At 45.5% G+C, this 22,069-nt stretch overlaps 1 protein-coding gene across 1 annotated transcript; it reads right to left on the bottom strand.

The window, feature by feature from the left end:
* Positions 1-4,072: 4,072 nt before the first annotated feature.
* On the bottom strand, positions 4,073-8,998 carry lgals2b (lectin, galactoside-binding, soluble, 2b). The gene is made up of 4 exons (XM_023842681.2): positions 8,841-8,998; positions 5,986-6,062; positions 5,676-5,847; positions 4,073-4,526 (listed from the first exon to the last, which is right to left on the bottom strand). The coding sequence occupies exons 1-4, from the start codon at positions 8,844-8,846 to the stop codon at positions 4,380-4,382; spliced, it is 402 nt and encodes a 133-aa protein (XP_023698449.1). The 5' UTR covers positions 8,847-8,998; the 3' UTR covers positions 4,073-4,379.
* Positions 8,999-22,069: the final 13,071 nt, after the last annotated feature.

A 22,069-nucleotide genomic window follows, 5' to 3' on the forward strand; every position in this document is an offset into this window, starting at 1 on the left:
TTTGCCACTCACTGCAACCTCTATTCGCTTTCTGCCTTGTTTTATGGCTTCGTATTAGCGGGGCAGCGTGAATCATATTAGCGGGGCATGAATCATATCCTGAAGATCGCTAGTTCATGTCCCAGACGTAACACCTGCAGGGTTTAGCACCCTTGAACAAAATACCGATCCTGAACTGATCCGGTTAAATGCCAAACAGGACGAATGTGAGGGTATGCAGCTAAAAAGGTTATTAATTTTATTTTTCTGGTGCACATTCCTGTCACAGTGTGGGAATAAATGGCTTAAATGAAAGTTTTTTTTTTAGTCTTTTTGGTTTTCTGAGAGTGTTCCTTTTTAACTTTAACTTTCATGAATAGTATTTTTTTTTAAATAAAAGTTTTGGAATTTCAGAATACCGAACAAACTCCCTTGAATGGGGGGGGGGGGGGGGGGGGGATTGAAATAATATTACAAATCAGACAGCTGGAGAACAGAGCTGATTGTAAGCACCATCTGTCCACTGTGCATGTTGTTTTTCTGGACATGTTTACTATGTTGTTTATCAGTTGTTTTGTAAGCAGGGGCTGCCAAATAAATAAGGATGATATTAAAACACAATGCAGAATAAGCAAGTAATTAAAAGCGCAGCCCTCCGCTGGACAGCCTGGTTTCAGATTTAATATGCCGGCCCTCCTTCCCGTCACGTTTGCCGCTTTGGCTTTAGAAACGTTATAAGCAGACAGAGGAAAACTACAAATACAAACATTTTAATTATGGCTTTGCTGGAGACAAAACCATCTGCAGTACCAGATCTGACAGCAGTAATTGTAACTGTAGTTTGTGATCATAAATGCCACGCTTGTCTTCCTCTTACGGGCTATCAGTGGGAGGTCTGTTCAAAAGAGGTTTCTTCATTCTTGTTTTTATGTAATATTCCTGAGTTTTTTACTGAGTTTTTTAGTACCTAATAATTTATTAATAATCCACTTTTGTTCATTTGCTTATTTGCTGTTCTTACTCGTGTGTGATTGTGTAATCTTTGCACTTGTGCTTAATTTGGATTAACACTTTCTTGTACAGCAATGGTCCGGTGGTTTTCTTGTGAATAGTGAATTGAAATTGAATTGAATTTTTTTAAAGACCCATGGCAGAGTTTACAGGGGATCAAAGTCAAAGCCAAATTAAAGTAATACAAACAGAATTCTACAATGCCTACAATGGATTTTGTTGGCCCGCAAACCCATTGGTCCCCACCAGGAAAATGCCTGGTATGCCAGATTGGCAGTCCTGCCCCACCCTGCCCCACCCTGCCCTCACAGGCTAGGGAGAGCTCTGCTGTACCCCGGGAATGTCTCCTCAGGCCGTGACATTCCTTGGCTGGGGGGCTCCCGGCTTGGTGTTGCGTTGCGAATTGCCCAGCAGGATGCCGCGCCTACCTGCCTGGGCACTACACACTGGGTGAGGAGAAGAGCGGCCATCTCACCATGTGCCACCTATAGGACGGATATGAAGGCATCAGGGGCAGAAGCATCTCAATGACACATGGTCTCTGTTCCAGAAATGTCATCTGTATCGATCATTTCAAATAATGTCTTTTTTCCTGGTATTATTTCCATCAAATTAACATCATATTGCTTTAAAGACAGTGAAACTAAGGGTCTGCATCTTTATTTTCCTGTAATACTTTTTTAATAATTAATAGTCCGCAGATGAGTAGTTATGGATGGATGGATGGATGGATGGATGCAGGGGTGCTGCTAGAGATGTTTTAGGACCCCTGGACGGATGGATGGATCAGTCTGAACTCCAGACAGTGAGATCATTCAGGCAGACCTACTGAATCTGATGAGATGGTGGTGACTAACAGCCATAAGAGTCTGTAGACATGGCTGGTGTGTACAGGAGCTGCTAAGATGGTGGTGAGCAAAGCATAATGGAGCTGGACACTGGATTCTGCAAAATACAATGAAGTACAACCACAACTTCAGCTAGAAGGCAGTGAACAGCAAACTGCAGGAAGTCGTCATTTTACTGAAGTGCTTTTCGCACATTTGGCTTCCAACACATTTGAATGGGAACACAACCACTATTCCAGTCTGCTGAGACGGTGCAGGATAACAATTTTGTCTTAATAGATGTAGATGGCAAGAAGGATTGGACTGTATTATGGGGTGCCTGCTTGGCATAGAGCTAAGTCTTGAGCAGTGGCAAGATGCCATCCTGGGGTGGGTGTTTGGATATGTTGGGTTGGCACCAAAAAGTTGTTGACTGGGGGGTGGTAAAAGTTATTAATGTAGTAGTTTTGCAATTATATTGCAATTAAATGACTGGTTACATTTGGTGTGTCTCTGTTGGCTCGGCAGACATTCCATTTAGTTGGGCACTGCCAAGCCCCCTGCTCACCCACAGCCACACCCCCGGCTGGAGTTTATTCCAAGAAGCACAGGGCACGAGGCAGGGGACACCCTGGATGGGATGCCAGTCCATCACAGGGCATACACTCACATACTCTGAGACATTTAGACAGGCCAATTCACCTCGTTGCACTATTTTCGACTGCCGGAGCAACCAGAACTGGGAGGAGACCCATGTGATCATGAGAACTTCACACACACACACACACACACACACACACAGCCTGGAGAAGGAATCCAACCTCCTACTTGGGAGGTGTGAGATCATAGTGCTTACTTAAGGAGCTACAGTATCATAGCTATGTTTAATTTGATAAGAAAACATTGTATTATTTATGGAATCAGTATGTATAACACTGCCCTGCAAGTAAACAGCCCATGTTACCATCCTAATGCAAAGTGCTGTTACCACCTCCTGAAGGGAGGGGCCACGTCCTGAAGTAAAAGGTATATCTGTGAGACGCGAGATGGAACATCGCTGCTCTGATACAAAGCTTTGTCTGTTTCCATGGTTACCCGCCAATAACGAAGGTGTTTTGACGTATTTCGTCCTTCTGTCTCCATGTCCTCGTATCGCTGGACACTTCCCACTCACACCCTAACCCACACATTACACTGTCTGCCTGGGGTTGTGTGAGCCATGCCACACGGGACAGAACCATACGACAGGTGTGTGTGTGTGGGGGGGGGGGGGGTTAATGACTTTACCTGAGTGCAGGAATGCAGATGGGTTTAATAAAACTATGGGGGGAGTGACTACAATAACAGCTGTGACAGGTTCGACGCACGGCCGGCACAAAGGGTTTTAATCGGATACTCAGCACTGGCACGGGTCAGGTAATGAATGGGCTGTCTGCTTTGCCCTCCACATGAATTTCATTTGGAAATTACCTGCTCCGACTATTACTACTGTGCCAGTGCTAAAGGCCTCACTGAGGTGTTTTCAGGTTGCTGTCACTGGAGTGATTTCTGTGGTCTGAGTCTCATCATGGCCAAACAACTGCGGGGTCGCCAAGCGCCTGACCCTGTGATGTAAGATTGGAGTACATGGGGGGCCAGTATAGCCCTTAGCACAGCCATAGATGAAGACATTTCTATAGTTATTACGGTAATTTCCTGTCCCGTTGGCTGAGGAACACTGTACAGCAAAAGGTCTCCATCTCATTCCTGGTCTTCGACCTGTAATTAGTGGTTGTGCTTCACCACTCTCATGGTGGAAATAAATATTATTATATTGAAACATTTTCAGAAATTGTCTGCTATATAGAATTATGTATTTCATTATTTAACACCAGGTTTTACCACATGTTTTGCTGGGATGGAGCATTTCCTACTGAGGTTAAGAAGATCCACATTAGTGCCGCAATAATAGTGACACTATGCATTCTTTCGTATAGATGATGTATAAGTATGTGGACCAATATGTAACTTTACCATCCCAAAGCAGTCTAATACTCCCACAAAGTAACAAGCTTGTTTTTGGTAGATGGCACATTTGAAGTGCCTTTTTGGTTCTAGAACTTTTTAACTTTCCAATTAAATATCACCTGATTCAAACAAGAAAATGAATATCAATATTTATAAAAGGCTGAACCATCAGAACGGTTTGCTGTGTTGAATATATAGACAAATCTGCATACCTGAGTCTGCAAAATGAAACCAGGCATTACCACTGATTCTGGACCGAAAGCAACGAACAGCAAAGTGCTGTGAGCTTTATTAAAGCATCTGAAATGTCAAAATGATTTTGATACTTTCGGGTTCAAATATTTTCAGAAGAACCGGGAAAAAACAGCTGCGATTCCAACCCGGCGAAGATGTGCAGGTTCACAGCGTTTTGTACAAACAGAAGGAACACGTGGTATAGTGACGAGCGTAATTGTGATGTCAAAATTAAGCATCATGATGAAGTTTCACAGGATAGGGCACAGATCTCAGCCAATCAGCAGCCAGACAGGGCAGATCCAGTGCCTGTAGATTTGCTTAGTTAATCTTGAAGCCCTTAATTTTGACATCCCCCAGTACTTCAATATACATGAACTTGTCTTCACCAAAACGATTGGGGAATAACACAGTGTGGTCGCCAGGCATCTTGACATGAAATTCATCACTGTTGTAGTTGATGGTCACCTGGAAGAAAAAAGGATGAAAATAAAAAATGATGTGAGGTTGAAGAAGATTGCTGAAGGTTGAAGAAGATTGCTGATTCAACAACACGCTTTTGTGATAACCTAAAAGCCAGTGGTACAGTGACAAACGATGGTCTTGTTACTCCAAGACTTTAGGTTCAGACCCTACTGTGAGTCCTTGGCTTTGGGTCATTAATGGAATTTGTACTTCGTGAAAAAATAGATTAAAGATTAAACGATGCAATGTTTATTTGTAACCACTAGAGGTCAGAATGATACCATGACGCTCCAAGGATTCAGCAGGTTGTTTTTTTCCTTGAGGAATAGTTTGGTATCTACAAGAGCCAGGCACAATATGCTATTCTATTCTACATGCTGTCTTTCAGGATTTTTATTGACTTTTGCAATTTACATTTTTTATTCTTTGTGAAAACAAAGAAATAAATAAAAGTTTATGGCCAAAGGACAAGGATAAAATTTCAAATGAATAAACTGGGTAAAAATGAAAAATAATGCAAATTATATCTTTTGATCATTATAATAAACTGACACTGGATTTAACTAATTATCTGACAAGTGGATTCATAAATAATGGTACAACAAGAGTTAGGTGCCATATACCTTCTATGGGGGGCCCAGAGCCTGTCCCTCAAGCTACAGGCGCAGGACAAAAATAACCCAGGAGGGGGCGCCAACCCAATTGCGGGGTGCGCACACACACACACACACACACACACACAATCTGGCAACTCAAACTCACCTTAGAGTGTTTTTGGACTGTGGAGGGAAAGGAAACATCACAACAGCACAGAGAAAAGGGGCAGAGACTCAAACCCTGGTCTCCAGACATGTGAGCAAACTGCACCACCAAGTGCAATATGCTCATTTTGTATTTTAGAACATCATAAAATTTAGTGTTTAAACAAAACAAAGTGATGTCGTTCCTTTTGATCTTTATTGCATTGGTGTTTGTCAGCCCCCATCGCCACACGAGACGCCATTTGTGCTGTATTGCACTGTTGTCCAATCCTCCCGTGCACTCGGGCACAAAAAATGTACTATGTTCTTCCAAACACATGCGACAATAAAAGTTGAAACTCGAAGCACATAGCGATGGACCTTAGTGACACATAAAGATGACCGGCCTCACCTTAAACTCCTCCCCCTGCTCAAAGGGGAAGTGGTCTTCCCTCTGCTCATTACACCAGGAGCCGCCCTGCCGGGAGTTGAAGACGATGGCGTGATGGTCCCCGTGCTGGTTGAAGCGGACGTTGAAGTGCAGGGCGATGTCATTGTCACTGTGGCCAATGTTGACGCTGAACCTGTGGGGGGGGGGGGAGAAGGTGAGGCAGGGGAGGGGGGGGTGAGGAGGGGCAGGTCACAGACCCAGCGGCAGCGCAGGGGAAAGGCTGAAGTCAAACAGACTGAGGCCTCAAAGGGCAGGAGGACCCGTGACCCACCCCTCAGCGTCAGGCTTGGGAACACCTGTGATCTTCAGGTCCTTCCCAGGCTTCACAGACATGTTCTTCAGCGTCAGCTGGTGAAAGGAAAAAATGAGGAAGCCATGTTTATAAAACCAGTTCTGTGCAATTCTACAAAGAAAAAAAAATCACTGATTTGCATAGATAGATAAATCTTACAATGGAGGACTTTGACCATCACTGGGCTCATTCTGTAGCCAGTCACAAAGCAAGCATCCGTTTTAACTGATAATGAGCAAGAAAACAATGACCTCATTCCAGGGTGGTATGCTGGCTTACTGGCTTCCATTATCTCCACACACCACGATTGTGGGTTTGACCCTAGATGTGTTTATGGAGTTTGTTTGTTCTCCTCGTGATTGCGTAGGATTCATTTGGAAAGCCAGGACTCCAAAAAGAAGTGAAATCAATGTGTTTAAATTGTATTTCTTAATCCGTGGGATGCCACCCAAACTGGGTCACGGAAAGGTCAGAAAGGGTCACGAGCCTGAATAGGAAAATAATGCGACCCATTTTTCTCCTACCTAAATGTTAGAATGGCTTATTTAAGATCAGAAATAATCACATTATTTAGCAATTGTCAAATTGTAGTAGGCATGATGAGATCTTGAGTCAGCTGGCTAGTTTTATCGATTTATTTATTCTGTGACTTTTCTGTACATGCTTATGACTGAGCTAAAACTTAGATTGTGGTGCAAAACTGGTTGTGAATCCAGTTTTGAGTGTTTGCCCTGGGATGGACCCTGTACCGATAACAGCTGGAACATGAATGAATGGTTTTATGACATCACTATATTTACAGCTTGGACCGGAACCATCCAGGGAAAGGCTCTGTGTGTCCAAGCTTCCGGTAACCCTATACAGCCTCCCGCCGTTTGGGATGGTGGACGGTAACTCTGCCTGGAGCCTCAAAAGTTATTTCAGTCCCACTCCTCGCAGAGGAACACTTACACTTGATGGCCAAATGAATATGGATGGATTTGCAGCAGCGTACAGACTCGCACTGAACGTTTGCTGTAACCTTGGACCTGTAAACAGGGCAAGGATAAAATGGAAGTTGTGCCGAAAGTGAAGACTAAGATGTAACCTCACTCACAGCACAGAATACCGAGTGCTGCATTGCCGTTCGATTGGGAAAGCTGCCGTCTGCTCCCCGGGGAGAAGAAACGGGGCTAAAACTGCAAACTCACAGTGCATTATCAGCAACGCAAGCCCCTGTGAATGATCAACCGCCTTCAATGACCGCACCATAAACAGGTGTGACCCTCGTCATAAAGTCATCACAGGCATTTCGCAACCGTGAAAGAAAAGAAGCCAACGTTTGATGAGCTGGATGCCAGTCATAGACCCCACGCAGATAAGGGGCTGGGAGGGCCGGGTTAGACCTCGAGAGGGTGTGGGAGGCAATTAGAGAAGTCAGGTACCAATCCCACCCCATGGAGGGGGTGAATTTAGCTACAGAAGCTGAGCTGAGCCACAGAAGCCATTTCTTATACTGATATTTTCCATATATATACGACACTGCACGTGGCTTATCCTGGTTAGAGTAGTCTATCCCAAGCAGCACAGGGCTTTGGTACACCCTACATGGGATGCTGGTCCACCATGGACACCGTCACACCAGTAAGACCGCTTGCATGTTTGTTCACTATGGGAGGAAACCATGGTGCTGTGAGGAAACCCAAAGAAGGAGAACGTAGAAACCCCACACATACAAAGCAGAAGCAGGATTCGTACCGTCAACCCTGGATGCATGAAGTTGCAGCATTACTCACTGAGCCAACCCACAAGATAGCTATAGAATTGTTACATACATATTCTATAATATTATGATGCTCTCAACAAGCATACATTACAATGGACTGTGAAATTAGCCTTTCATGTTAGTATATGGGTCAAATATGTCCATATAGTCCATTTTACAACTAGACATCTCAGTTATTTATGCAATTTAAAGTCTCTTGATTCCCGCAACTGAAGGAAAGTTGTTAATCCATTTCAGGAAGTATTAGGGTTTCTAATCTACCCGGGTCTCCCTGTTACGAGGTCACTGTTTCTTTTTTGTACCATTGAAATTTCCTACGCGTCTGCACCACAGTTCCCGTTTCTACGGTTAAAGCCAGTGCATCGCTAGTGAACACAAGTTAATAATTGCTATCCTGACTTGATCCTTTTGGAATGTGATCGATGATAGTGAGCGAATATATTCTTCCAACCAAGACCTTATCAGGAATACTAAATGAAGCATCTCGCTAACTCCAATGTATTAATGATAACGACGTCTGTTACTCCAAAAGAAAAGTGTGTTCATATATTTTTCAAAACTATTTTCAATAGTGGCTATTTTCTATAATAATATATGCCTATATTAAAGCGACAGCACATCCTATCAGTTTGTCGGTTTGCTTACGTATTTTTTTATTTCTTTGTTCCCCGGCCGACCTATACAGTTTCGAGACATTATCTTTAATTATTTTTTGTGATCTTGTCAATTCAAAAAATGATACACGCGAGCCACACGACGTGTTCAGCAGTAGCCAGCAGCTACGGATGCTTCTCGTTTACGCTTTAATCCAAATTATATTTTAACACAAGTAGGTAAATGCGTATACATATTAATCAGAAGTGTTCACGCAGTGCCATGCGGGTAACAGACTAACTTACAGCACTAACACTCACGGGAATCTCTGTGGTGCAGAATTATTGATCAGATTCAGCTGCGACTCACCTAAAAACTTAATGTAAGCAGCACTATCTGGATTAGTATCATACTGATCACATTTTAACTTACGACGTGCAATAAAAATCCGTATAATATATGGGTATATACTTACACTCATCTTGTCAATGCTGTCGGTCGAATTTTAAGACTGAATGTCGATAAGGTTCAGGATGGTTCGTTTGACTGCAGCGCTGCTTTTTTTTGCGATATGAACAAGTACAGCCGCCTCGCGGACTCCTCGCAGTCCAATGAGAAGGAAGGCCACGCCCACAAATCCCGGGTCCCAGAACCGCATACACCGGCGTTTTATGGTTTTCATCAAAAAGTAAAGCGGTTCAGAATCACGGAGCCGAATGGTTATTCGGGTTGCATCCAAGTCGCACATAAATGGACGTCCGATTAGACTCGAACTTCTGGATAATTATTTGTGAACATTAAAAAATACCTGAACATTTCTGCGGGAGCAAAGTCTTTTTTTAAACAACCTTCCCTGGTCTTTTAACCAGTCTTTCCATGATTCAGCGATTTTGCGACCACTGAAGAAAAAATCTGTTTTACTCAATGTGTCACTCTGCTGCAATATTTTTCTATTCTGTCTTCTTGTCACACCTATAATGCGACGATTAGCTTAATTTATACTTGGCACCGTCACACCTGGAAATATGACTTCGAACCAAACACCAAAAATAATCAGAACTCAGCAATTTTCTCCTATTTACTGCAGCGATTACGTCAGGAGGGCAATCCGTGGCAGGAGGCACTTTAGAGCACACCTGCAAACGGCACCGTAAATAACCTAATAGATTACTAGCGCTGATTTTTTATTTGCTAATGTTTAACTAACCATTAAAAAAAAACACGAACTCGCTCATTTCGCCTATATTTATGAGAATTTCCTCAAGAAAGCACATAGACCTTCGCAAGTCCCATCGCATTTTTTGAGAAAAGCAGTAAAGCATGTGTTTGCAGTTAAAAAACAACAACAAAGCATTAAAGGGTACATGCACTTGTTTTTAATCAGACAGAGACAAACACAAGCCTATATAAAGGAAGTCAGGTCAAGAAACTAGCATCTGTACATGATGTATTTGCTGATTCTAAGTTTTGAACACATTTTACATGCACACATTTTCACATTGTGAAAAAAAATTATTATATTGATACATTTTCAGTAATTCTCAGCTATGTAGAATTATGTATCTCACTTCTTAAGACCAGGTTTAACCTCATGTTTTCGTGGGATGGAGCATTTCCGATTGAGGTTAAGAAAATCCACAGATAGCTACTGCAATAATTCTGACAATATGCACACATTCATACAGATTATGTATGTGAACAAGTGTGCAGAGCAGGGCTTCCCCCATGCTGTTTACAGCGGGGGGGATGTTGACCACAAATAGGGATATAGTCAGACGGTGTTAGAAGTATTTCGAGGGCCTCCTGAATCTCACTGATACACCTTGCTCAGAGGAAGTAGAGCTGGAAGACTTGGATGAGGACCTATCCATCGTGGGGCTGCCCTTTGTCAGCTATTCTATTCATAACATTTATGGACAGAATTTCTAGGCTTAACCAAGGGGCAGAGGAGGTCCGGTTCGGGGGCCTCAGGATTGCATCTTTGCTTTTTGTGAATGATGTGGTCCTGCTGGGGTCGTCAGGCGGTGACCTGCAGAATGCACTGGAGCGGTTTGCAGCTGAGTGGATCCGCACCTACAAATCTGAGGCCATGGTTCTTGACCGGAAAAGAGTGGATCGCCCCCTCCTGGTGGGGGATGAGCTACTGCATCAAGTGGAGGAGATTAAGTATCTCAGGTTCTTGTTCACGAGTGAGGGAAGAAGGAAGCGGGAGATCGACAGGTGGATCGGTGCAGTAACAGCAGTAATGCGGATGCTGTATCGTTCTGTTGTGATGAAGAGGGAGCTGAGCTGGAAGGCAAAGCTCTCGATTTACCAGTCGATCTACGTTCATACCTTCACCTATGGTCACGAGCTCTGGGTGGTGACCGAAAGAATGAGATTGTGGATACAAGTGGCTGAAATCAGCTTATGGTGGGATATGGTGAGGAGCTCAGACATTCAGGAGGGGCTCAAAGTAGAGCCGCTACTCCTCCACATTGAAAGGGGCCAGTTGTGGTGGTTCAGGCATCTACCTAGGATGCCTCCTGGACGGCTCCCTGGGGAGATGTTTCGGACATGTCCAACTGGGAGGAGGCCCCAAGTCGGACCCAGGACACGTTGCAGAGATTATATCTCTTGGCTGGCCTGGGAACGCCTCGGGATTCCCCCGGAGGAGCTGGAGGAGGTGGCTGGTGAGAGGGAGGTCTGGGCATCCCCGCTTAGACTGCTGCTCCCACAACCCGTCCCCAGATAAGCTGCACATAATGCATGGATGGATATGTGTATAAATAAATATGTATAATTACCTTTACCATCTCAAAGAAGTTTAGTACTGATCCAATTAAATATCACCTGCTTCAAACCATCAGAACGGTTTGCTGTATATGCAGACAAATCAACATACCTGAGTCTGAAAATAAAACCAGGCATTACCACTGATTCCAGACTGAAAGCAATGCAAAATGCAGGGAGATTTACTAAAACTGAAATGTTGAAATTATCTTGCAGTTGTCAATCACACATTACATACTCCAGGTTTGTTCATATTTGCAAGAAACACATTTTTATTGGTGTTGATCTGAAAAACTCAATTTCTGAAAAATAAACAAAATGTATCATACATGTGCCAAGAGTAAGAGTATTTTTTTTTTCTCCTTTTTCCTTTTTTTTAAAATAAATATTCCCTCCACCACCCCTCTGCGGAGGACTGCTTTATTTCTATTTTCTTATTTATTTATTTTTTATTTTTTTATTTATTTACTTCCTCAAGTGAAGGAGAGGGAGAGAGAGGGGGGAAAAAAGAAGGGAGATAGAGGGAGAGGGAGAGAGAGGAGAAAAAAACCCCACATAATCTGCTTCCATGTCTACTGAAGAGAGAAAAGCAACAACCAAAATCTGTACGAATCATAACGAACATCAAACGTTAAATGTTGTTGAACAGCACCCACAACAAGCATTACAACACATGCCCAGAAGCAACAGCCGATCAAGACAGTGTGTGTCCGTGAGCACGTGTCTGTGAGCACCTGTGTGCACACCTGTGTGTCAGCGCGCTGGTGTTCTTAAGGTTTCTCCATGTAAATGTCTAGTAGTGTGTGTGGGGAGCCACAGCTCCGCCCCCCCAGGACATGAAGCCGACACGGAGGAGACCCGGGCCCCAGATATCCCGAGTCCCCCAGGGCACGGGAACCCCAGGAGGACCACCGCAGGGACAATTGCAGCCCCCACCCAGAAAAGGTCAGAGGAGCGCTCCGGAGGGGAACCATCCGGCAGCCACATCGCAGGAGCCCCAGGGGGCCGTCGCGGCGAGCACGCAGGCTCCGACCGACAGCCGTCCTCACCAGGGCAGACCAGACACCAGACCCAGAGGTCCAAGGGCCTCTCCACCCCCCAGCCGGGACCCGACAGAGCCTGAAGTACCAGGCCCTGCCAGGCAACCGCCGAGAGTGAGCCAGCACACAGCAGAGCATCCAGCCCCGGACATCGAGAACCACCAACGCATCGGCAGCCGGAGGCCCCATCCACCGGCAGGGAGTGTGGCGGGGGGCAATAGAGCCTGAGATGTTATTTCAGGTGGAGTCTAAGACCCAACCTGACACATGCGTATAGACAAACAGGCGTACACATACACAAGCATACATTCCCACCCTCATGCACACATAAACAAATATTCACCCAATCGCCCAAAATGGACACACAGAAATGAACGCCGTACACACACTCACACTCCCCATATATACTCTATACTCCGAGATCCAGGCACCACCGCCCCCAGAGGGGCAATCCGCCACCAGACCTCGGAGATGGATCCCTTTTTTCCTCTGGCGTGGGGACAAGAAGACCACCCCGGACCCCGCAGCAGCCGAGAAGCCCACCAGCCCAGACCCCCGACTGGACGGCCCCCAGCTCCAGATGGCGAACAGAGAACGGGGTGTGAAAAGACCCCATGCTTCCCTCCGCCCGCTCATATGTGGTGTTGGTGCGTGTTGTTCTAAAGCGCTTTAAAACAGGGGAAGGGCATGGTGCTAACCACCCTCTGCCAATCAGCAGCTGGTGTCAGCTCGGCCCCTCCCCCGAACCCTCAGTGTCTATGTGCAACTAAAAATTGAGAAGTGGGCACTGGCACCAGAGGTAAGGCTGAGTGAACAGACCGACCTCTGGACGCCATTCCGTGTGCCCACCCCCAAGGCCCTAAATGTATGTGTCATGAGAGAGTAAGTAATGAGAGTGTCTAAGTTGTGATGTGTGATTGAGACACAGGTGGTCACGGGGGGACAGAGGAGGAATACCTCCCCTGCATCCCAGCGACGCACCTGCACCTCAAAGCCCTACATGTGTGTTGGGGTGACGGAGCGGGAGGAGGGAAGCACTTAGGGACGGGGAGGAAAGGATCGGGGGGGGGCAAAGTAGCCCCCCTCTGGATCCAGCTCCCCCGCTGACCCCCATAAGCACCCCTGTTCCCTGAAATCCACCCAGGGCGGGGGGTCCAGGCCCATCCAGACCAGGGCTCAGAGCAGCGGTACCACCGGGCACCACAGCCCAGGGCGGCCAACCGGACCCCACCACAGAGGAAAAACTACACCCACCCCACCATTCAGTCAACTCCCAGACTTCCAGTCCATTCTCCTCCTCTATTGGATCCCCCCCCCCCCCCCCCGCGCAAAGTGGATACCCCTAAGGCAGGGACCACCTGCGGACAGATGGTAACAACCTCCCCGCCAGCTAAAGAGGTCCCCAGCCTCACTGACCCACCGAAGGCCCCCGTGCCGGGGCCGGGCCCCAGTGTACGCGCCAACCCACATCCCGGCGACACACCCACCAGGACCCAAGCCCCCCCAGCCCAGCCGGAACCCCAGCCCAGAGGCAGAGCTCCCCCAGAACCCAAGCCCGCCTGGGACCCACCCAGGAGCAGCACGGCCGCCAGGTCGGTAACCTACGTCTGCCGGCACAGGCTACCCCAGCAGCGCTGCATGCAGCCGCCAGAAAGATCCCACCCAAGAGCCACCAAAGACCCATCTAGGCCAGGACCACAGCCCCAGTGCCGAACCCCCCCAGAAACCCACCCCTAGGGAACCCCCAGACGCCCCAAACCCATATGCCCCCCCCACACCAACAACAAAGACCGAAGTGGGACAAACCTGCGATCCCCCACCGCCACTAGGTGATGGGGCTGATCAAAGGAGCCCAGAGAGATTGATCTAATGTGGCAGCAGAAGCTGTAACGAGACTAATATGGTCCAGCAATCTGTCTCTATATTGGTTGATATTAAGATTATTTTTATTTTTCCAGTTCATGAGGACAGTCTTCTTAGCAATGCATAAAGCGGTGAAAGCCATGTGGGTTGTGTTAATCTCTGTAGTGACACCATCTAGGTCGCCCAACAAGCAGACTGAGGGAGAGGCTGGAATGGTACATTTCAGACACTTTGATAAGTCCTCACAAATCCTGCGCCAGAACATCTGAGCAGGTGGACAGAACCAAAGAACATGGATGTAATTTTCAGGTGTATCCCCTTGACAGTGTGAGCAGTTGTTAGAAGATGTAAAACCCATCCTGAACATCCGATGCCCTGTATAGTGCACTCTATGCAGGATTTTGTATTGTATTAATTGTAAACTGGGATTTCTAATCAGATGAAAGGTTTTTAAACATGTCTTAGACCAGAAATTGTGGTCCCAGCTGATTGATAAATCTGCCTCCCATTTTGCAATAGGAAGGGATATTGATTAATCCATTTTGTAAAGTGTCCTGTATATTTTAGACAATAATTTGGGGGTTCTGAGATTAAGGAATTCTGCCACACTTGGTGGTATTTGTAATTTGATTTGTTTAGACTTGAATTTCCTTTTTACTATAGATTTAACTTGTTCATATTCTAAGAATCTATTCTTGTTAATCCCATATCTTTTAACTAATATGTCAAAGAGGATAAAGTCTATTTCTTCGAATATATGTTCCAAGTATTTAATACCTTTACAACTCCAAATCGGGAAATTTATCATATTATTGTTTAGTAGTACGTCAGGGTTGTTCCAGATGGGAGTACGTTTGCATGGGATTAATGAAGACTCAGTCGTTTTTAGAAACTCCCACCATGCTGTCAGAGAAGAGCTGATACTGATGCTTTTGAAGCATTCGTGTCGTTTAATGTTTGAGCTAATGAATGGTAGATCCGAAATCTCTATGTTATTGCATAGAGCCTGTTCTACATCTAGCCAAGGCTCATCTAAGAGGGTAGCCACCCTGAGATGTTTTGAAGCCTGTTGGCTAAGAAGTAGTGGTGAAAGTTAGGCAGATCTAGTCCTCCTTTGTCCTTTGCAGCGTTTTTAAGCTAATAAGCGGGGGTTTATCTTTCCAAAGGAATTTAGAGATGGCGGAGTCCAGAGATCTAAACCAGTCAGGTGATGGTTTACTTGGAATCACTGCAAATAAATAATTAATTCTTGGCAACACCATCATTAATTAAGTAATTTTAAACGTAAACAGTTCACTCTGGGTGACCTTGCAGAGCAGAGAGCAAGAACATACGCAACTAATCAAAACAGGCATTGCCTTTTATTTGAAGGCTAGTTGCATCCTCCTGTTTTCTCTGTTTCCTTGTACTGTCCCTCCTCCTTGTTGCATTACACCTCCTCTCCTCTCTGCATTCCACCTCTCTGTCCACCTCCTCCATATGGCTCTCCTCTCTGCATTCCACCTCTGTCCACCTCCTCCATATGGCTCTCCTCTCTGCATTCCACCTCTCTGTCCACCTCCTCCATATGGCTCTCCTCTCTGCATTCCACCTCTCTGTCCACCTCCTCCATATGGCTCTCCTCTCTGCATTCCACCTCTCTGTCCACCTTCTCCATATTGCTCTCCTCTCTGCATTCCACCTCTCTATCCACCTCCTCCGTATGGCTCTCCTCTCTGCATTCCACCTCTCTGTCCACCTCCTCCGTATGGCTCTCCTCTCTGCATTCCACCTCTCTGTCCTCCTCCTCCATATGGCTCTCCTCTCTGCATTCCACCTCTCTGTCCACCTCCTCCATATGGCTCTCCTCTCTGCATTCCACCTCTCTGTCCACCTTCTCCATATTGCTCTCCTCTCTGCATTCCACCTCTCTGTCCACCTCCTCCGTATGGCTCTCCTCTCTGCATTCCACCTCTCTGTCCACCTCCTCCGTATGGCTCTCCTCTCTGCATTCCACCTCTCTGTCCACCTCCTCCGTATTGCTCTCCTCTCTGCATTCCACCTCTCTGTCCACCTCCTCCGTATGGCTCTCCTCTCTGCATTCCACCTCTCTGTCCACCTCCTCCGTATGGCTCTCCTCTCTGCATTCCACCTCTCTGTCCTCCTCCTCCGTATGGCTCTCCTCTCTGCATTCCACCTCTCTGTCCACCTCCTCCATATGGCTCTCCTCTCTGCATTCCACCTCTCTGTCCACCTTCTCCATATTGCTCTCCTCTCTGCATTCCACCTCTCTGTCCACCTCCTCCGTATGGCTCTCCTCTCTGCATTCCACCTCTCTGTCCACCTCCTCCGTATGGCTCTCCTCTCTGCATTCCACCTCTCTGTCCACCTCCTCCGTATTGCTCTCCTCTCTGCATTCCACCTCTCTGTCCACCTCCTCCGTATGGCTCTCCTCTCTGCATTCCACCTCTCTGTCCACCTCCTCCGTATTGCTCTCCTCTCTGCATTCCACCTCTCTGTCCACCTCCTCCGTATGGCTCTCCTCTCTGCATTCCACCTCTCTGTCCACCTCCTCCGTATGGCTCTCCTCTCTGCATTCCACCTCTCTGTCCTCCTCCTCCATATGGCTCTCTTCTCTGCATTCCACCTCTCTGTCCACCTCCTCCATATGGCTCTCCTCTCTGCATTCCACCTCTCTGTCCACCTTCTCCATATTGCTCTCCTCTCTGCATTCCACCTCTCTGTCCACCTCCTCCATATGGCTCTCCTCTCTGCATTCCACCTCTCTGTCCACCTTCTCCATATTGCTCTCCTCTCTGCATTCCACCTCTCTGTCCACCTCCTCCGTATGGCTCTCCTCTCTGCATTCCACCTCTCTGTCCACCTCCTCCGTATGGCTCTCCTCTCTGCATTCCACCTCTCTGTCCACCTCCTCCGTATTGCTCTCCTCTCTGCATTCCACCTCTCTGTCCACCTCCTCCGTATGGCTCTCCTCTCTGCATTCCACCTCTCTGTCCACCTCCTCTGTATGGCTCTCCTCTCTGCATTCCACCTCTCTGTCCTCCTCCTCCGTATGGCTCTCCTCTCTGCATTCCACCTCTCTGTCCACCTCCTCCGTATGGCTCTCCTCTCTGCATTCCACCTCTCTGTCCACCTTCTCCATATTGCTCTCCTCTCTGCATTCCACCTCTCTGTCCACCTCCTCCGTATGGCTCTCCTCTCTGCATTCCACCTCTCTGTCCACCTCCTCCGTATGGCTCTCCTCTCTGCATTCCACCTCTCTGTCCACCTCCTCCGTATGGCTCTCCTCTCTGCATTCCACCTCTCTGTCCACCTCCTCCGTATGGCTCTCCTCTCTGCATTCCACCTCTCTGTCCACCTCCTCCGTATGGCTCTCCTCTCTGCATTCCACCTCTCTGTCCACCTCCTCCATATGGCTCTCCTCTCTGCATTCCACCTCTCTGTCCTCCTCCTCTGTATGGCTCTCCTCTCTGCATTCCACCTCTCTGTCCTCCTCCTCTGTATGGCTCTCCTCTCTGCATTCCACCTCTCTGTCCCTCTGCTTTGTCCTCCTCCTCAGTATGACTTGATATCCAAATTTGGCTTTGAAATGTTTCGATGGGGCAGCACGGTGGTGCAGTGGTTAGCACTGTCGCCTCTCGGCAAGAAGGTCTTGCTGAGAGGACACATAATTCAACAGATTACAAGACATGAGTAATAAAATCGCAGAATTCCCTCCGTGGGAACGATTTTTTGGGAATCTGTTCCCACACGTCGGACGTTCTTTGACTTGTTCGCAGGTGTAAATTACCATGGTAACTCAGCGGGGATTCATTTGAGACACGTTGATGGAACGGAACTTTCATTTAAATAAGACAGACTTATCGAAATAAGCGAGACTTTCCCTTAATCCTGCTTCGTGGAATACCCCCAGATCATAAAACATATTACAGTTATTATAGTTTGAGCATGTTTTTATTCTTAAAACGGAAGCTGCCGACGTACGTGCTGAACTTGCTGACATGCTCTAGTTTCCGGTAATAATGAACCTTCCGGTAACACTGAAAAGGCTTCTGGGCGCACTGAAAATCCACTCTCTCCCCTGTTTCATCTGCTCTCCTCATCCATTCATATCTCCCCCCCCCCCCCCCCCCCGTAATTCAAGAGGCAGTGTTGACATGACAGCAGTTTAAAAGTATTATACACCTCGCAAATGGTGACAGTATATGGGTGTTTTGAGATGTCATGCAAGTAGCGACAGTATTTGTATTGAGTGTTAACAAGATATGGTGCACCTCATCAGTGTATGTGTGTAAGTGTGTTCAGTGGTGGGAACCTATAGATTAAATATGTATGTGCACGTCTTTCAGTGGGACCTATAGATTAAATGTGCGCGCGCACATTTCCCAGTGTGTATGTGCACATTTTTCAGTGTTTTAAGTCCCACACGGCTTCCCATAGTAAAACTAACATTCCAAAACAGCAACCTGCAGTAAAGATAACTGTATGCAACATGTTACACACATGCACACACTAAGGGAGGGTTAGTTGCGTATGTTCTTGCTCTCTGCTCTGCAAGGTCACCCAGAGTGAACTGTTTAAGTTTAAAATTACTCTTACTCTGGGCACCCCTATTCCTTTGAAGGCCAGCAGATGGCACTGCTGGTCCTCCTGCAGCCTCCTTCCCTACCTGTCCTGTAGTACCTGTCCATGCGTATCCCTCGTTACCCCCTTTGTTACTCGTGTGTATAAATGCTTCCCCAGCCTGGTCATTGCTCCCTGCTAGTGTTAGCTGGCCACCTGTGCTTTCTTGCCTGTGCCTCTAATAAAGTTCCTCAATAGGAGTTAATTGAGAGGAGCTGGGTCCCATCTTGCTTCATCCACCGACATAACACAGATATGTACTACAATAATTGTGACAAAATGCATACACTCATATAGATTATGTAAAAATATGAGAATAAATATTTAACCTCATGATCCCAAAGCAGTCTAGTACTCCCACAAGGCAAGTAACTCGTTTTTTGGTAGATGGCACATTTGCAGTGCCTTTTTGGGTCTAGAACATTTTTTAATTTTCCAGTTAAATATCACCTGCTTCAAATGACAAGAACATTATAACCAGTATGAACCATCAGAACGGTTTGCTGTATATGCAGACAAACTGACACACCTGAGTCTGTAAAATAAAAGCAGGCATTACAACTGGGTCCAGACTGAAAGCAGTGCAAAATGCAGTGAGATTTATTAAAACAGCTGAAATGTTGAAATTATTTTCATAGTTTGGAGTTAAAATACCTTCAGAAGACCAGCGAGGAAAGTTGTGCAGGTTCAAACAGAGGCATATAGCAAGAAGGAACACATGGTATAGTCACTACTGCATTAGTGGTGTTAACAATAAGCATCATGGTTAAGCTTCACAGAGTATAGGGCACTGATCACAGCCAATCAGCAGCCACATCCAGTGCCTGTAGACTTGCTTAACTAATCTTGAAGCCCTTGATTCTTACATCCCCCTGTACTTGGATAAACATGAACTTGTTAGCACCAAAACAATTGGGGAATGACACAGTGTTGCCAGGCATCTTGATTTGAAATGTACTGTTGTCGAAACTGATGGATACCTGGAAGAAAAAGGGATAAAAATGAACAATGATGATGACAGAGAAAAAGATTGCTGAAGGAAGTCACTTAGCTGCTGATTCACCAACTAACTTCTCTAATGCCTAAAAGGGCAGCATGTGGTACAGTGACAAACTAGGGTCTTGATACTGAAAGGCTGTAGGTTTAAGCCCCATTGAAATTCCTAAAGTATTCAACCTGAATTATTGTAGAAAAGCTAATTATTTGAAACAAACCTGCTAAGAAACCAAATACACACATACCACAGTAATTGAGCGCCTGGTGTTTCAATTACCGTATAGATTAATACTAGGGATGAGCGAGTACAGCATTATCTGTATCTGTATCCGTATCTGTTAACCATATGAATTATCTGTATCTGTACTGTATCTGTACTCGGAGTGGGCGGGGCCTAACCCGGAAGTGGGCGGGGTTTGACCTGGAAGTGGGTCGGGTTGTCTTTAAATGGGTGGGGCTTTAACCGGTATGTGCATGCAATTGATATGGGTTGATCAGAAATTGTTATATTTATTGCTGATTAGAAAACTATTTACATGACAGCATCAGCATTGAGCTTCAGATCAGTGGTTTTGATCACGATAACAAACGAACTATATACAGAACAAGATTTGCAACAATGAATATAACACATGCGGTTGCAATTATGAAGTAAAATGTAATGAACAAGAGTTTTCATCTCAACATAACTTCCTTTTTTTAACTTTTAATTTTTTTATGATCAGTGTGATTTCTTTTTTTTTGGTTCTTTTTTATTTTTTTTATTTCCACACCAGGTATGTGTGAGTGTGTGTGAGTGAGTGAGTAAGAGAGAGACAGAGAGAGAGAGAGAGAGAGAGGGGGGGGGGAGTGTGTGTGTGTGTGTTTGTGTGTGTAGCTTAATTTGTAATATTAATTATACCACAACTACCTTTATTTTTTTTTATAAAATACAGCAAGAAAGTGTCAGACACTCAGTGCGTGAAGTAAAAAAAAACTGGCTAGAGCCAGCTGACGGTTTAAAAAAGAAAAAAAAAAACTCCGACAGGCAGAGACGCGAGTCGCATTCTACAAACAAACCTGAAGCTGAAGAAACCCTAAACGTTAACGGAAAAAAACCCGCGATCCTGAGTGACTGAGGGAGCGACAGAGAGAGAGAGAGCGCTGTTCTCTTCTCTTCTCAGTGTTCTGTGTGTGAGTGAGCAGAGCGGGACACAGCAACACAATAAATCTGTATATGTGTAGGGGAGGGGCGCTGTGACTAGTCTATCACAGAACGCACAGTCAGCTACCCAATGAGAATTTTTATTCAATCCGAGCACAGATATTGACTTGTATTACTCGTATGATACTCGTACTCGTCAAAAGTGCTTTATCCGTACCGGATACTCGTTTCAGCCGAGTATCCGGCTCAACTCTAATTAATACCCATATGTTGTAACCAAGTGGAGAACTTGGGGCACAACGAACACCATCCAAACGCAGTTGAAGAAAATCAGAGAAGTTTTCTAAATGTGAGTGATTACAAGTGTGACTCTAGGTGGCAGCACTGCGCAGAATCTCGGTTTTCAGGTTTAACTGTGGGTTCAAGTGCAGTTCCCGATACGTGATTTTTGTTACACCAAATGATCATAACCACTGACTGACGCGTCTTCTACTTACAAAACCTGTTCATCTCTGCTCCTTCGTAAGTAGCAACAGTATGCACAGTTTGTTGATAGGGTGGATTAATTATAATTTTCCCCATAAGAAATACTGGAAATGGATTCTCAGTATTCCAATTCATTGAAGCGCTTCTAGGTGCTATATACACTATGGTAAGGTATAGGTGTACTGCACATATAGAGGATAAATGGGAATATGATGCAATGCTATATTTGATAACATGAAGCTGCAAGGATTCAACAGGTCAGTTATTTCTTTGGCAAATAGATTGATGTCAACAAAAGCCAGCTACAATAGGCTATTCTGTTATCCATAAAGATTGTTTTTGCCTATTTTTGTAATTTAATATTATTAAACTTTGTAAAGAACCACAGAATAAAGCCAGCTATTCGTCCCAATGTATAAAGATTAAAGAGACAAAAAACACAATGGATTCTTTTCACCACTATGACAACATGAATCTGCAAGAAATTAATGAGTTAATCTCATTCTTAAGTGGACTCATACATAACAGTTCTACACAGGAGTGAGTTGCATTAAGCTAAGTTATTATCATTAAGGTTCCTTGTGATATTGCACGTCTTCATCTTTATTTTACTGCTGTTTGTCAGGACTGTGCACAGACTTTTTGAGGGGCAGGTGCTCAAAGATTAAAAATGGGCACTAAGTACCTTTAAATCTCATGCACAAATTAAATAGTGTGGGCTCAGGCACCCCCAGCGCCCACCCCCACACATATATGTTATTCACCATGTATTGCACCCCT

This window comes from Paramormyrops kingsleyae, chromosome 5 (assembly GCF_048594095.1).
Source record: "Paramormyrops kingsleyae isolate MSU_618 chromosome 5, PKINGS_0.4, whole genome shotgun sequence".
NCBI classification, from domain to species: Eukaryota; Metazoa; Chordata; class Actinopteri; order Osteoglossiformes; family Mormyridae; genus Paramormyrops; species Paramormyrops kingsleyae.

Bases quoted from the DNA above. Each gene is read 5' to 3' on its own strand.
- lgals2b (XM_023842681.2), bottom strand. The intron at 5,848-5,985 runs GTGGGTCACGGG...CCCCCCCCACAG, and splicing joins CCCAAGCCTGACGCTGAGGG to GTTCAGCGTCAACATTGGCC. The intron at 4,527-5,675 runs GTGAGGCCGGTC...TTTTTCTTCCAG, and splicing joins AGCAGGGGGAGGAGTTTAAG to GTGACCATCAACTACAACAG.